The following is a 16,880-nucleotide window of genomic DNA, read 5'->3' as shown; positions in this document are numbered from 1 at the left end:
ATGTAGACAGATACTCTGCAGAATGTCACATTTGATTTTAACTTTATTAACATTACTGTATATTCTTTAGAAAAATACTGTAGGATTTATTTTTTAACAAGGCTTAAAGTTCTCAGGCACCATGCTTGCCTTCAGGCATAGAGCAGTTTTAAAGTAATTGTACACATTTCCTCCTGGATAGCTTTCAGGCTCGCAAATCTTTTCTTTAATCCCTGTTTTAATATAAAGGATGTTTGAGATCACAAGGCTAATTAAACTCTCCATCTTCCATTACATCTGAACAGTTCACAGGAAGTGAAAAATCAGTTTTTGTTAAGGCAAAATATTACTAACAGTCTGAACAAGGCAGTGTAATAGCTTATAGCAATTTAGTGAAGCTGATGTGGCCACATGACATCCAGTACTTTACAGTTTGGCTTGTGCCTTCTTAAGTTGATCCCTCAGTTCTAGATGAGCAATGGAGGAGAGATGCACCTCATCTGGACCATCAGCAACACGCAAAGTCCTCGCATATGAATACCTGCGGAGGAATGTGGCGATATGGCATCAAGAAAGCAATGTATTTAAAGCTCTTTCCCATTTAGGTACAAACGATACTCACATCTGTGCTAGTGGGAAGTCTCCAGACACACCTGCACCTCCATATACCTGTATAGCACAATCCACAACCTTACACACCATCCTGGCAGCTGCTACCTTGATCATTGCAATCTAGGGAGGAGACCGCAAACACTGTTAACAATAGAAGACTTCTTCTACACAGGTTTGCATATATAGTTTCTACACCCTTGAAAAATGACTCAAAAGTTTGCACATGAAAAAAAAAACCTTGATCTGAGTGTACTGTTAATGCACAATATTCTTCCATAATGTAATACTCAAAGGAAATGAAGGAGCTGCTCCCTGGTGGAAAAAATTAAAGCTAATTGTAGGTGGCAGTCTTTACATTTATAGTAGTTTTAGCATAAATTTGTTTTTCTTGTATACTAAGTGCAAAAACAGTGTACTATAAAAATAAGTATGTAATATAGAATTTGGGACACAGTACATGATCATGTTCAACACAGACTTAACAGTTTTACCTGTTTGCGAGCAGCCCGGCTACCCAGTGTGTCCAGAGCATGTGCAGCATGTAGAGTCAGCAGGCGGGTCTGTTCTATCATGAGACGGCACTCCGCTATCCAGTGAGCAACAACTTCCTAGACACGCATAACACAAATTGTATCTAAAAGTCTGTCCACTAGATGTCAACAGCAGGAAAGCACTGAACTAATGCAACCACAGCCCTGAAGTTGGGAGTATTCTCTGGGTAAATGTACACTCACATGTTGGTAGAGTTTCTTGCCAAATGTGCGCCTGGAGGCGGCCCGCTGACAGAGTAGCTCCAGTGCAAACTCTGCCAGACCAACAGCCCTCATACAGTGATGCAGCCTGCCTGGCCCCAGACGACCCTGAGCGATCTCAAATCCCCTGCCCTCCCCTGGAAGCAATAATACAGAAGGACAGAACATTAAAAACTAAGTGGAGGAGGAAAATTATGTCTGTCCTACTGACCTCATACACCAACAAGTCAATATAATTTTATTGTTAAAACAATAAAAATTTTGATAAGGGATAATATATTTCCATGGCTATGGTGTGACATGCTTGCGAATAAATAAATGGAAACGATACAGGAGTACAGTTTCTTACCCAGAATAATGTTGGAGGCAGGGACTCGCACATTCAGGAAGTGGACTTCAAAGTGGCCACCATGGATAGCATCTGAGCGAAGACACATGGGGGAAAAAACTAGTGAACTCAGGTCAGCTCATCTTTTACAGCTGTATGTAAAAAGGAAATGAATATTTTAGAAAAAAAGTGGGAAATATCAGCAGCACATGAAGACAGAGTAATGACAGGCATAATCCTACCATCCTGTCCAAACACAGTGAGTGGTCTGACGAGCTTTACACCCGGTGTGTCCGTGGGTACCAGGATCATACTGTGTTGGCCGTGCCTACAAAAATCCAAGGAAACAGAACATTATAATCTCAGTTCAACATTTTTGTCTAAATCAAGTATTTCATAATCACCATTTTGAAAAATATAATATACATATACATTCTCTAATATACATTCTCTAAATGTATATTTTGCAGCACCCGTTGCTAGTGACAATCTGCAGCCTTCATGACAACTACTTTTCTCTTACATTACAAACAATGGTGGGTTGGGTGTGTATCTGGTTACGCTGCTGTAGCAACAAAAGAAGAAAAAGCATATTACATATTTTGGGAGTGGTTGTTTCTAGAATCCTTTTTATTACCATCCTAAATGCTTGTAACTGAGGATCATTAGAAAGAGATTATTGCCAATTACATATCAGCATGTAATTTGACTGTCAAGAAGATTAAATGGATCAATTTTTTTCTTGGATGTGACATAAACCTATTGGCAGAAAGATTACAGTGGACTACTGCTGGAGGGTACACCCTGTTCCTAAACAAAGGAATATCTATTACAAGAAAGGAACAGAGGGAAGGTTAGTGGGAGAAATATCCTCCAAAGCGCAACAGTGCAAAACATTTTGATATCAAACTAGAAATGGAACTAGAATATTGCTAACGGAAATAACTTGAATCATGAAAACATGACGTCAGAAGCCTGAACTCTTGCACTAAGAGAGGAAAAATATTTTTTGTACATTCCCTCTCACCAGAGCTCAGAGATAAAACAACATGCAAACATCCTTCACCACATGACTGTTCTACTGACCTGCTACTAACATCCCGAGAACTGCTCCTGCACATCACAATGGCCACTTTGCATTGGGGATTGCCAGCACCTGCAGGGACAAGGCAGAAATGCTGGTTAATTTGTATTCATGTTTTGTTGCCGCCTGGCGGAAAAGCAAACAACGGGACAAGCTTTGACAGTCTGATTCGGTCTTTAACCATTCTATGACTCAAGTGTGTGGAAGCTTAGTTTACTGGAGAAGTGAAAAACGTGGACGGAGCCAGTGACAGATTAATGGCTTGAGAACAGTCATCTGAGACATCCACCGGTTGATTTACATTCCCTGAGTTGGATTCCCTCACACAGAGTAGCATTTAGCCTGTCAGGCAGATCTTATTTTTTGGGGGAGAAACAGAACATTTATTTCTGGAGACATTTCTGAATAAATTGCTTCTTTTATGGCTGCAAAAACATAAACAACTGTATGAAACACCCACTAGAGGGCAACGTCACATATATCACTTTTACATAAACTGGATACCAGCAGGAATTATGTGAATTATTTAATAACCTAATAGCTCAAATGCAGAGACTGATAATGACCAAATGCAGCATTACTCTCCCTGGTTGGGACCCCACTATCAAGAAAACAGTCTCTCATCTGGCCTTGGATCTATTAGGCAAGGAGAGGATGACCAGTGGTCTGCCTTCCTGTTTATTCTTCTTTCCAAGTGGCAAAACTGTCCCCTAAGGACAGGACATATGGACTCCAGACTGCTACAGACGATACACATCAACAGTCTGAATATTCACAGTATGAGAACCACAGCACGAGTGCATGTGAACGCTTCCACACACAATCTGGCAGATGTTTAGTTTTTTCAGCTCCTTCTCTGATTGCGGAACATTAAACATTAAAAAGACTATGCTTGAGCTGTAACTAAGCACTAAAAAAATTTACACACTACTCCACCCAAATGCCATGACTAGGAAAGCCCGTTTAGCCTGGGGTGGGTTGGGTTTTCCTATGAAGCCTTTGATACAAGGTGAGCCCTGTTGACATGTAACAGCAAACCATGCCCTTACATGTCCTATCACCACCGGAATGAAAATAAATCCTCCCAGCACAGTAATCTGTTTACTAAGAATGTGACACCCAAGCATGTTATGTTTATGACATTTTTGAACTCTCATGTCAGTATGATGTTCTTTGCTAAAACTGTCTGAGCTTTAAGAATTTTATGATTTTTTTTTGTTCCCAAACTGTATCACTTTGTTGATTTTTTTAATTATTCATTTATAAACAGATACATACGGAAAAAGTGGGAGACAGAAGGGATTAAAAACAAATTGACTGTCTCTGAGGAAGCTGAAATAAGGAAATGGTTTTCATAAGAAAAAAATCCAGGAAGCTAAAATACAGTAGTATCATTCATACATTTTTTAAGACAGACTAAACAAGTTTAGTCCAACAGGATCTTTACTAATGTTAGGAAAAATGCACACATGCCACTTATAACAAACAAATAGTGGCTGCATTCCTGCAAACCACAATTGGCCTTTAAATGCGACCATGATGATCTACGTGGAATGTGAATTTATGTCTCATAAGCATAAACAAAAGGACAGTCATCGAGGTCAGGCACCCCTTACGTGACATCTAGAGTTAACAGTTAATCTGAGGTTAAAAAGTAGCTTTTTTTTGTAAGATACAAGCAGTACAAGCATGGAACCACAATAAGGAATTAACACATTTTTATACATCTTATCCGTCTACCCTACAACATGACACGCATTCAAGGACAAAGACACACGCACACACACACACACACTCACGCACACACACGTGCACTACGTGATCAAGAGAGGTGCTCCTGGCGTGTCAGCTAGCAGTGGAGGCAGAGGGGCGGGCTGAGGAGAGGAGCATTACTTCAGTCCTGCATTGCATACTACTTTTCTCTACAGGATCCTTAACAGCTCTTAGTGTTTGTTTGTATGGACATTAAAGATTGAAATAAAGCCCACAAAGGAACAGACACAAGGTAAGAAAATCTTATCAACTTATTTTGTCATGTTACTCAATATTTTGTTACTATTTTCAATTAAACCATGACAAGAAGAATACAAAGAAAACTAACTACGTTTACTTATTACATCACGACATATACAGAAAACATTTTGTGCCTTGTTTTTCCAGTAGTAAAGGGTTCACATTACTCTTAAGAGTAGCAAAGTCCTCAGTCTATTTTATGACATTATCATAGTTAGGTAATGATAACAAGTTAAACTTAGCCTGTTATGTTGTTTTATTTTCCTGTTTGTGTCACCTTTAGCTCTGTAAAGCACTAACTTAAGTTTATCTTTATTTCTTTATTATATAATATATATATATATATATATATTTATTATGTATTATATGTTATATATTATATCACAGTTGTCTGGACACACAGAATTTTTGCCTCAGGGATTTTGTTTAAATGTTTTCATCCATAATTGTTTTGTTTCTTTTTACATAAAATGAATGTATAATTTGTTATTCAAAAGTAAACAAAAAGATCACCACACCACCAAAATTAATTTAATATATAGAATAACTTTGAGCAGCTAAATCTAAAGTTATTAGGCTTTTCTGATGCTGTTCAAAGGTTTGTACACACATCAGTAAAAAAAAGCCTGTCTTCCTAATTATATAATTATATAATCAGTTCATCAACCATTTTTTATTAATGTTTTTAACTATTAAATTATATATCCAAATATATCAGTGTTTGTGTGGCAAAAAACCTAGTGTGTCTTTTATTTCTATATTTAGACTGTGAGGAAAAAATAACCAAACAACCACATCAAAAAACATATGAAAACTTGTATCAACCTATTATACAACCCTTACATATGAAGAGCATCTGGTGACAACAGTGGAATACTTGACATATTTCTGAATGTTCCGACAAACATCTGTTTCAGTAACTCCCACTGCTCCCTTTTGGGAGATACGGACACATTACATAACAAACCTGGACACTTTATTTTCATGAAAACACTGCTGTCATCTCGGCAGCAAATTTGATATGCTAAAATGATTTTATAATGATAAAATGTTTCATGCCTGATCCTCAGCCAGGAATTATATCATCAGTCATGTAAGATGTGCTGTTATTTCACAGTTTCCTAAATTCCACATGGACAATGTGTGATGATTAATTTCAACTCAGTTTGATCATGTAGTTCCTCAAGCGATTTCAAGATATTTTTACAAGGCAATGAGACAGATCTGAGTTTGATCAGAGACAGTCAACATGTACACGCATGTGCACACAGCACTGTACTTTATCAGCCCTCAGCAGGCAAGGCATCTCCATCTGGAACCAACAACCGGGGAAGGGAATTAAAAAACACCATGAGTCTGAATAAAAGCCTGACTTCAATGGGATGTCCTGTGGATCCTTTACACACCATATACAGTAAAGCAACATCCTGGGATTTGATTCTGGCCAGAGTCCTTGGCTGCACTTGCATGTTATGCTCCTTTCTAACCTTCCTGTATTTCCTTTCCAGGCAAAATGACAAGAGAAAGTAAATAACGTTGAACTGTACATGTAGATCAGTGTGTTCACAGATCAGATCAGAGTTTACAAGCTGCCATTACACTGTGCCACATAATACACAGTAGATGTAATCAGTTTGCAGTGAAGCTTTAACTGTCAGTTTTGACAGATTTATGAATACTGATATTATCTTCTTCTTATTGTTGATTCATAGTCAGAGATTGTGATTAAAGGGGTAGTACATCAAAAGGTTTGCAATTTCCTAAAGCCTTTAGATCCCTTAGTATCCAACGGAATACAAACTAACTGAATACAAAAGGTAATTAGATACTCTGACAGTCTCTTTCCTGTTTTTTCCACACAGTTGTGTTCACTAGGGTTGTTAAAGCCCACGCACAGTTCAAACAGACAGTGCTTAAACCATTAAGCAAACCATGCAGGAGAGATTCCTGTGATGCAGAACACAGAAAGAACTCTTATTTCCTGTTTCTAATGAAAAGAAGCTCATGGTTTAAAAAGGCACTCTGTTCTGTTCTACTACCAATCTGTTATATAATAACGCACAACTTATATGGTTATGCAATGGATTGATTATAACCTAACCCATACATTACAACATAAGCAATTAAAAAAGGGCAAAGTGAAATGTTTTCCCATTTAAATCGCACTCTGTTTTTTTCTGTACAGCAGAACATGGAGGATTTCTATTATCATGACGATGAGGACTCCAGCTCAAATGACAGTTATGATTACAGTTACACCCACACTGTCTGTGACAAAGAGACGGTGCGCTCTTTTGCCGGCGTCTTCCTCCCGGTCATCTACGCCCTGGCTCTGGTGGTGGGCCTGGCAGGGAATGCCTTGGTAGTGGTGGTCTACACATCACGGTTGCGACTACGAACCCTGACAGATGTGTGCATCCTTAACCTCGCCATTTCGGACCTGCTGCTTCTTCTCACCCTGCCTTTCTGGGCGGCTGATGCCGTCCATGGCTGGATGTTGGGTACGGCAGCCTGTAAGATCACCTCCTTCCTCTACAGCACCAACTTCAGCTGCGGCATGCTGCTGCTGGCGTGTATCAGTGTGGATCGCTACCGAGCTGTAGCCCATAATCCAACAGGCAGGACAGGGACAGACCCCCACGTAAGGAGACAGTGGCTCCTGGTGTGTGTGGCGCTGTGGACTACAGCCAGCTTTCTTGGCCTTCCCGAACTTGTCTTTTCCACAGTGAAGTCTTCCCATCACCGGATGGCCTGTACAGCTATCTACCCACCCAGCATGGCCCGATCTGCAAAGGCTGCCCTGGAGCTGCTGGAGGTGACCCTCAGATTCCTGCTACCCGTCTTAGTCATGGTGGTGTGCTACTGCTGGGTGGGACGGGCCCTCAGCCAGGCTGCTGGGGTGCGAAGAGAGCGGAAGTGGCGCGCCCTGCGGGTTCTGCTGGCTGTGGTCGCCGTATTCCTGCTCACTCAGCTCCCCTACAATGTGGTCAAGCTGTGCAGAGCGCTGGACATCATCTACATGCTTGTGACTGACTGCGAAGTCAGCAAGGGCCTGGATCACGCTCTCCAAGTGACAGAGAGCCTGGCACTGACTCACGCCTGCATTAACCCTGTCCTCTATGCCTTCATTGGTTCCTCCTTCAGGGGACACGTCCTCAAGGCTGTCAAGCGTCTTGGACAGCAACTTGGGAGACACTCGAGACAAGTCAACGGAGAGCCGGCGGTGGAGATTGCACTCAACACACGTACTCAAACGCAATCACAGTCTGGTTCGGAAGATCAAGACACCAGCACCTTTACTATTTAAGACTCAAACCATGTATCTGTTTTCCTGTAGGCACCTATAGAAAATGATATGTATATAAATCTACATATCTTAACTATCAAACAAAACAGACATCCATAACCATAAATAGTAACTCTCAGTGTAATATCTATATGTACAGGGAATTTATATGCACTAACTACTATGCACTCACTATTTTGTATAAATGATGTATTTTGTTAAATAAAAGAACAAAGATTTTCACTGACATGCATCTTCTAACATCTGTGACAATTAAAGACAGCTGAAACTAACTATCCTCAGAGGACTTCTCTGGTTACTCACGACAAATCAAATTAAACCGTACAGTCTGTGCTGCCTTACATGAGATCATCTGCATCTCATTTCATTACATCCTGTGGTTTTGGGTTGGGATAAGGAATAAGGCTTGATTGCACAGTGGGTGACCTATTAAGTCGAAAAACATTGAGCAAACAAAGACAGAGCAGCAAAAAGCAGGAAAGACCCCACACCATGCCATCAAACTAGGAAACAGTATAATACTAAGAAGCATGTTCCTCAGAGGAACTTCAAGCATGACAGGTGTTTTTTCATCCGTATTATTTCAATAATCTGAATTTGAGAGAGCAAATGGTTAGCAGTGAAGTACGACCCATAGTTCTACATGATGATTTAACGCATTAGTGGTATATAAATACTCTCTCTGGACTGTTAAAAGGGTGACTTTTATCTTTTCCCCCTTTGAAATGACTCAAAGCCATCACATAACAATATGTTCAAGCCAGATAAAAACAAGTGAATACCGTCACCAGATCAAATTTCTGTAACTGGATGGCTATAGTCCAAGAGTTGGCAATGCTTTATACAGGCCTGTTTACACTACTGTAGTTATGACAGAGAGGGGTTGACATTATTTGGCTAAACCCTCTGATCTACCAGATAGCTCATAAATGCTTTTAGAATAAAAACAATTCATCTGTTTATCTTTCTTTCCATCTTCACTACCTGTTTGTCATCCTGTTTACACTGGTTTACAGCTTAGATGTGGGAACTGGACCCTGCACAATACACAAACCAGGTGTGTCTGGCTAGAGGGACAAAAGTTAAGGCTACAGTTTCAATAGTCTCCAAACAGTAATATCTGGGTGCCTATTAAATACAAGTATCAAGTAACATACCAAGACTAAATAAGTAAACAAGGAAGTTTTCATTTTTGCATGGCACTACTTAGTGATGTATCAATAAGCTGCCATTAAACTCAACCTTTACGATCTGCATTTAATTAGAATTAATTAACACAGAATTACATCATAGATCAAAATAATAAGACTAGTATTCTAATAATAGTAAACATGTGTACTGTTTAGAGTGTGCTCAAACGCCTTTGGCTGTTGTAGGTCTGGGAATCATTTTGGTACATTTTCATGCCCATGGGACAATTTTATAGGTCCCACACAACAGAGCTGCACAGGAACATGTATAGACCCTCCCATCTAACAACTGAGTTTGCCACAAAAAATTTTAGAGAGAAAGGGAAAGAAAAACAAAAACTATCATTCTGTGGTGCATGTAGGGGACACATCATCAAGGCTGCCAAGTAACCTTGGACAGCAGCTTGGGAAACCCCTGTGACACGTCAGTGAGGAGCTGGCAATGGAAAGAATGAGTTACCATAACAAAGCATGATCCTTTTACATAATTTCAATTATCACGACATTGTTTCAGTTTTACTTCCCCTTTTGTTTTGAATGTGGTTGGATTGAGAGTGCCTGGACATTATGACTCATTGCAGAGGCACACCATTGTCTGATTTCTATTAGAATAAGATGGTTTTCTGAATCCACAAAAGCAGCAATAGATTGCTGGAAACATGGAAATGTCACATCAGCATTCTTCCCTAACAGAGGGATATGTTCATGCTGGCAGAGGACATTCTCACAACCCAAGACGTCTTTTTCGCCTGATGGAAATTTCAAGAAAGTCGACTAACTAAGACCTATATGAGAGACCACAAACTATTCCCTGCATAACAACAATTTATTTGAAAATGGAAGTTCTGCTCATTTTTGGTAAACCATAGTGCTCAAAGTTTCCTGTGACGAGAAGGGATTCCGTACAGGAAAAAACCCCCATAAACAAATCAAAGCAAAAAAAAAAAAAAAAAAAAAAAAAAAACTGTTTTCCTTTTAACAGGGAGTCAGACCTTCAGACCACATCTGTGTCAGAGGAAACATCTGGAATATTTTTCAGCTCACAGTGATTGAGGAGATGGATGATAAACATCTAAAACAATAATATGAGCTTTAAATATTTAAGCGATAATTCAATCCTCTCACACTTAAGGCTTCATGATGTTGGTGACTTAATGTGAAGGGTACTTCTCTGCATTAAATTATGTTGTTAAGTAATTTTCAAACAGAATATAAACAAAGCTAATTTATTGAGCCATCCAGAAGTCAGATAGCCTAAACAAAAAGATTTGTACATTTCCAGCTATGTTAACATTTAGAGCATTTAGAGTCAGTTGATAGACACACACTGACTTTACATTGTGGTTTTAATCTGTAAACTTTTACTGGTCCAGCCTGCGGCCCTTTTTTGATCTCCATATGTGGGCAATTTAGGTAAAAATGTACTGTATCTCTGTAGTGTTTTATCAAAGCAACATTTTGATAAAATCAACTGTTTCTGAGAACGCTTATAATATACTATAAACATTTCAGGTTTACTCATATGAAAACATTCATAAATTTAAGGAGACTATTATAAGCAAGTTGAACCAGTTTGTTTATTGAGTCTGAAGCGGTCTGATGGTGTTTCCTGGTACAGGTTTCAGTTTTCATTTTACTTATATATTCAGAAATGGAAATAAACATACCACTGCTCCACCATTTCTTGCCATTTATGATGAATTCGTCTTCCTCCCTGTGAAGAGTGCACTCCATGTTGGTCGCATCACTGGAGGCCACATCAGGTTCTGGAGGAGGGATCATACCTTCAGCTTAACTCTCCGGACATTTTTTTTTTTTCACCAAAAAGAAAAATAAGGCATTGAGAATCTAAAAAGTTTTACATCTCCAGTCCCTTGCTTTTGCTTTATGTTATTTTTCCAAAATTCCAGCTCAAACGACAGGCAGCATGATTAATATGAACAGAGCACACTCACACAATTTTCATCCTTCAACTGAACATGAGATGACTCTAAACAGAGTCAGAGGTCGAAATTGTTTATCACTACAAGATGGAGGTTCCTGTTCTTCATCATTCATAGTCTTAAATGAACCAACCTGGTGACAAAAACATCCAGAAAACTCTTCTTATCACCATCTGTGTTTACAAAAACCACATAGACGTTCACACCCAGTGTAATCACCTCTGGAAAAAGCATGCCTCTGTTTCCAGGCAATGTGGAAACCAAACAGGCGAACAACAGGGAGAAATTACTCATAGTGAATTAGTGTTCAGTGTTGGCATGTAGAGTTTTAAAAAGAGACTTTTGTAGAGTCATTAGCATCTAAAACCGTATCCAGCACAGGAATGTTTGGCAGAAAACCACAACAAATATTTGGAGGACTTAAACACATCTTGTGACTTGGCATAACACTGGTTCTAAAAGATACTAACCTTCCTCGTATTTTATTCCTACATTCCTAAATTCTTAAATATTTGGCTTTGTGCGCTCTCTTTTCAACTGAGATGATATTTATATTATTTGTGTTCTGTCTTCTTGTGAAGCACACCGATCCATCACATGGACGCATGTGTTCACAATTGTGAATATGCAGGTGGACATGGTTATGGAAATACCTGTCATACAGAAGCAGGAGCGGATCTCTCCTCTCAATAGAGGCTCCAACCATTTTCTCTTCTGTTCCTCACTGCCAAACATGTGGAGCACCTCCATATTTCCTGTGTCTGTGGAGGCGCAAAATACAACACACTGTCTTCCAGTATATTATGGGCTAAATTTTGGGAAACAATATGCTCTTCTAATCATACCTCATCTGACAAACAAGCACCTAAAAAGACCAATTTTGGAGTTTTAACGTAAATGGAGAAAAAAAGACAACTCCTTGGTTAAATCGAGCCTTTTCAAAACCCAGTGAATAAACTCAAAAATGCATGGTTGTTAAGATAAAAACAAGGTAGAAAAGTTGATATTTGGAGAGCTTTTCACTTGGCTACAGAAGATGTTATCCACAACATGAGAAAATATAATCATTTTTGTATATACAAATATTGCAAAGGTCATGTTGTAAATATACTAGTGTTCTGCTGTTTTTTTGCCTCTAAACAATCTCTGGACCATGCAAAGCGTTTTACCAGGAGCCTGGCAGTTAAAGACTTCAGGGGCAAAGAAGCAGCGTCCAGTTTCTTCTGCGATGTAAGCATAGTCCAACTGAGTGAGACCACTGACTGCAGGCAGGAACAGGTTCCACAGCCCTGCCTCTCTAGCTCTCACCTGAACACACAGATAGACATGTTATTATACAGAGTGTTGTACGATTGCAACGTTTATGTCTGTGTCACTGCTCGTCACTTGTACAGATCCCTGCTGAAAAATAGATGTGGCTTCCAAACTAAACGAAAGACATACAGAAATATATTTTCATTACCTTTAGATCTTCTATTATTTGGGGAGTGTGCCATCTCTGTGGAGCCTGAGCATGTTTGGAGTAGTACTCTGCAACTTCCTGGAGAAAAAACACAGTAGATTGGTAGTAAAGGTCATAGCCCACTTACTTTTGATTCTACTCTCCATCAGTGGAAACCTGTGGATAAAGGAGTGCAGTGATGTTTGTTCAACTTTATGATTTGTTAGGTACCTCTACAGGAGAAACAAATTTAAAAAGTTAAAAATATCTTGATTATGTGCTGTTCTTCTTTTCCCACATCTTCCACAAGTACAATCAAACAAGATTTGTAACGCCATCTCTAAGCATCAAACTTTTGCACTGCAGCATTATTTATACAATCAATAGACCCCTTGTTCTCTTGCTCAATGAATTAGTCCTGATTGTCCTGATGAATGAACTGCTGTGCTTTGTCAAATGCTTTCATGTGCAAGTAAAAAGTCCAACTGAGCAAACAAATCTTTCCTCTGTTCTTGCCAGCTTTTGGCACTGACCTCCTGAGCAGGAAGCACGTATTGTCTCATGAAGTCTTTGACCTGCTGGAGCACAGCCTGACCTTTAGCTGTCTGGAGTAACAGTCTATCTTCTGTTGGACTTGTGAGAGACCTGGAAAGAAACATATCTCACAAATTAAAAAGACAGCAGGAAATCAACAGCTGGATGCCAAATTCCAACTGTTCAGTCAGCAGGCGGAACAAATCTGTTTTCTGACCTAAAACAACACTGAATTATTCCTTAATTCTATTAAGTCTGATAACAGCGCATTCATGTGTATTATTCAGATTACAAGCTAATAAAACAGTTTAGCATCAACTGTGACGGCTTATGGAGGCTTTGTAAATAACACAAATTCTATCACTTGCAAAACAGATATGAGTCAGAGTGTCATTTAAAGCCTAAAAAGAGTCCAACTTATTTTAAAAGTAACTGTTGAATAATGAAATAGATAAACAACTCATCTGCAAAAACATCTGCAGATATTTTCTTAAATATCTGTCAGTCACATTATTCAGTTAACCATAACTGCAACCAACCTCTGTGCAAGCTGCAAGGCAACCTTAGCCAAGGGCTCCACACACTGGCTGAACTGAGCTGCATTGGGAGCACTGGCATTACCAAGTAGGTGGCGAGCATAGATCCCCTAATAGATAAAAAAGGCAAAGTATGTAAGAAAAAGATAAATCAATCTCTGTCACTCTGCAGTTATGAAGTCAAGTGTAAATAATTGTTAGAAATTGTATGTATCCATGTAAAATAATGCTAAATTTACAGTTTAAAAAACATATTTCACAACAATCTATTACTTTTATGAGCTTGGTGCACCTAAATACCATGATTACCTTTTCATTATCAGTTAATCTGAGAATTATTTTTTCAATTAATTGCTTAATCATTTTGTCCATAAAATGTCAGACAATAGTGAAAATGCTCATCATATCATTTAAGCTATATTCCAATTTATATATATAAAGTTGAACTTTGTATAAAAAGAGGCAAACCTGGGCAATTCCTGCCATCTTAAAGACTGACAGGGCCAGGTAGAAATTCAACTGCGGCAAAGCAGATGGGATCCCCCTGCACCGCGAGTAAATGGAGATCAGGTCACCCACAGTCGGAATGCCTGCTCATTGAAAGACAAGGTTACAGAGACAAGGATATACTGTGAGTCTACACACACATATCCAATAACGTTCTTCTATCTAATAATTTTCTGTACCCTCTAATTCTGTTCTGGGTGTTTATTTATTGTTATCATTACCTCCTATTCCTGTTAAGCTGCCCATTGTGCTGATGACATTGAAGCCTGTGGGAAAGTAATGAGGCATGAGAAAGTAGGCCAGGTCCGCCAAGGGCTGTCCAGTGGTGGACAGCTCCCAGTCCAACACTGCTATCACACGTGCCTAATGACAAACATATATTGTAATACATTTACAGTCACATTCAGATTGGTAAGAATGACTGTTTTGAGATATTGTACCTCTGTTGGATGGAATATCAAGTTGTCTAGTCGGAAATCTCCATGGACCAGCGTGACTTCATTATCATTGGCTGGCAAATTCTTCATCAACCAATCAGAAAGTTCATTCATGGATGGAATGTCTCTGTGAGCAGCTGCGGTGTACTGCTTTGTCCAGGTGGACACCTTTATGGATGGAAAGACACTTCTGAGTGTTACAAATCTAACCAACCGTTAAGGTTATTTTGATTAATTGTATAAAATGTTTTATCTCACCTGTCTCCTGCAGTAGCCTGGTCCTTTCCCATACCCTTCAAGGTTCAGTGATACCAGGTCCAGGGAGTGCAGCTTTGCCAGTACTTCCACTGCAGCCACATACAGAGCTGATCTCTCTGCTGCACTCACGCCAGGGAGACGAAGATCTCTGAATATTCGCCCCTGCTCAATAGGAATGTGTAAACAAGAGCATCTTTTTTACAATATGTATATTTTCATCTCATGGACACCATTATATGATATTAAAGTACTTATTTAGAAGCCTGGGCATAGATTAGGCATGTGCAGCCAGAGTGTATCAGCAATCTTTTATTATTGGGATATAGAGAAAAGGTCAATCGAAACAGCAATAAATAAATAAATATGATTCAGGGATTTATAGCTGGTGACTTCATGTTTGGACTTTGGTGGTACAAACTTACCTTCACATGCTCCATCAAGTAGAACTCTGTTCCAATGACTTCAGCATCAGTGCAGTAGAGGAGGGGCTCAGGCACAGGGAAACCAACGGAGAACAAGGCTTTCTGCACCCGATACTCCCTGTCCACCTGCAAACAAAGTCAAAAGTTCAAACATGATGTACTAAAACATCACCCATATCACAAGCCTCAAGATTAGGGCTGCAACTACTAATTATTTTCATTATCGATCAATCTGCTGATTATTTTCTTGATTAATCGATAAATCTTACAAAATATAACATTCCATTATAAAATGTCAGAAAAAATGTGAAAAAAAGCCAGTAAAATTTCCCAAAACCTAAGTTAACATATTCAAAAGTGTTGTTTTATTCAACCAAGAGTCCAAGACCCAAAACATTGAGTTTATCTTTATATATGACAAACAAAAGCATCACACAGTCCATTTAACTGTGAAATTTTGGCAATTTTGCTGGAAAAATGACAATTAGTCAATTATCAAAATAGCTGATAAAGCTGATTAAATTTCTGATGATCAACTAATCGATAAATTGTTTCAGCTCTACTCGAGATATGGCCCATAGTTGCCTATAATTCTCAGACTTAAACTGATATGCATGTTCAGGATTCGGGGTTCTTGGAAGGGTACTTTTGTACTAATTATAGGAAAAATTCAGATTGAAAACATCCTAGGAAATTATCAGGAAATGACTGGACCTTGCATCATGGATATTGTTTCTTATTTTTATTGAAGTTTTTCTTGGTACAAGCAGTGAGGAATTACTCAATATTTTCATTGTTTTTTTGGTAAATGTGGCTTTCACAAGTCACATACTTTTCATTCCTGACAGTCTCTTTAACTTGGTAATTATAGACAAATATGTGAATGTCTCCCAGGTTTAGCTATCGACCAAACCAACTGAAGTTTCTCCCCCTGCTGGAGAAGTGACAACTCACGATTGTCCTGCAAACACATTTAAAGAAATAAAACGTTTCTTTCTTAATGACCCAAGTTATTCACTTGTCAAACTTTACCTTGTGAGCCCCTGGCAGCAGCTCACCTGGAGGTTTCTTCCTGAGGACATAGCTTTTGGAGGGTGTCTGGACTAGGAAAGTGGGGTTGGATTGACCAGTGCTGATAATACAACAGGAAGCCGTTAGCTTGTTATGAGCTGACTAAACAAGAATTGCACAAAAATACGTTGCTGAGAAATTGAAAAAAGCCTGTACTGTCTGTCTTACTTACCTGTACTGTTTGACAGTGAGTGTGTCATTATTTGACACCCGCGAATTGACAGACAGATATCTTTGAAGTCTGTCAACACTAAACTTATGGTGTTGTCGTACGGGAGTTGTCAACTCTTCCATATCTCAGTTAAAGTGGATTAATAATTTCCAGGTTCATTGCTGGGCTAGCTGTGTTGATAATGGACGAACCGTTTATGGATGAACACAATCCCGCATTCCGCGAAGACCCGCCCTACTCTTCCTCTGATTGGCTGGTACTCGTTGCCTTCGTTGGTGCAGTTGTTTGGGGTAG

The 16,880-nt window shown here is 39.1% G+C and overlaps 2 protein-coding genes across 5 annotated transcripts; one reads left to right on the top strand and one right to left on the bottom strand.

The window, feature by feature from the left end:
• Window positions 1–25: 25 nt before the first annotated feature.
• On the bottom strand, window positions 26–16,807 carry acad11 (acyl-CoA dehydrogenase family, member 11). 3 transcript variants are annotated; one of them, XM_042400243.1, is made up of 20 exons: window positions 16,587–16,807; window positions 16,376–16,475; window positions 15,344–15,469; window positions 14,922–15,083; window positions 14,667–14,831; window positions 14,448–14,589; window positions 14,188–14,309; window positions 13,723–13,829; window positions 13,183–13,294; window positions 12,671–12,748; window positions 12,378–12,516; window positions 11,862–11,969; window positions 10,933–11,031; window positions 2,758–2,827; window positions 1,914–1,999; window positions 1,693–1,764; window positions 1,326–1,480; window positions 1,083–1,199; window positions 602–711; window positions 26–520 (listed from the first exon to the last, which is right to left on the bottom strand). In XM_042400243.1, the coding sequence occupies exons 1-20, from the start codon at window positions 16,706–16,708 to the stop codon at window positions 406–408; spliced, it is 2,307 nt and encodes a 768-aa protein (XP_042256177.1). In that variant the 5' UTR covers window positions 16,709–16,807; the 3' UTR covers window positions 26–405. The 3 variants fall into 3 exon arrangements, with proteins under 3 accessions (XP_042256177.1, XP_042256180.1, XP_042256179.1); XM_042400246.1 differs by having other exon boundaries at window positions 16,402–16,475; window positions 16,587–16,679; XM_042400245.1 differs by lacking the exon at window positions 10,933–11,031.
• Window positions 2,839–8,348, top strand: ackr4b (atypical chemokine receptor 4b). Of its 2 annotated transcripts, none has more exons than XM_042400252.1 (2): window positions 2,839–4,760; window positions 6,957–8,348. In XM_042400252.1, the coding sequence occupies exon 2, from the start codon at window positions 6,960–6,962 to the stop codon at window positions 8,073–8,075; it is 1,116 nt and encodes a 371-aa protein (XP_042256186.1). In that variant the 5' UTR covers window positions 2,839–4,760; window positions 6,957–6,959; the 3' UTR covers window positions 8,076–8,348. The 2 variants fall into 2 exon arrangements, with proteins under 2 accessions (XP_042256186.1, XP_042256185.1); XM_042400251.1 differs by having other exon boundaries at window positions 2,840–4,760; window positions 6,954–8,348.
• Window positions 16,808–16,880: the final 73 nt, after the last annotated feature.

This window comes from Thunnus maccoyii, chromosome 21 (genome assembly GCF_910596095.1).
Source record: "Thunnus maccoyii chromosome 21, fThuMac1.1, whole genome shotgun sequence".
NCBI classification, from domain to species: Eukaryota; Metazoa; Chordata; class Actinopteri; order Scombriformes; family Scombridae; genus Thunnus; species Thunnus maccoyii.
Note: the sequence above shows the minus strand (reverse complement) of the source record. Positions and strands in the feature narration are given on the sequence as shown.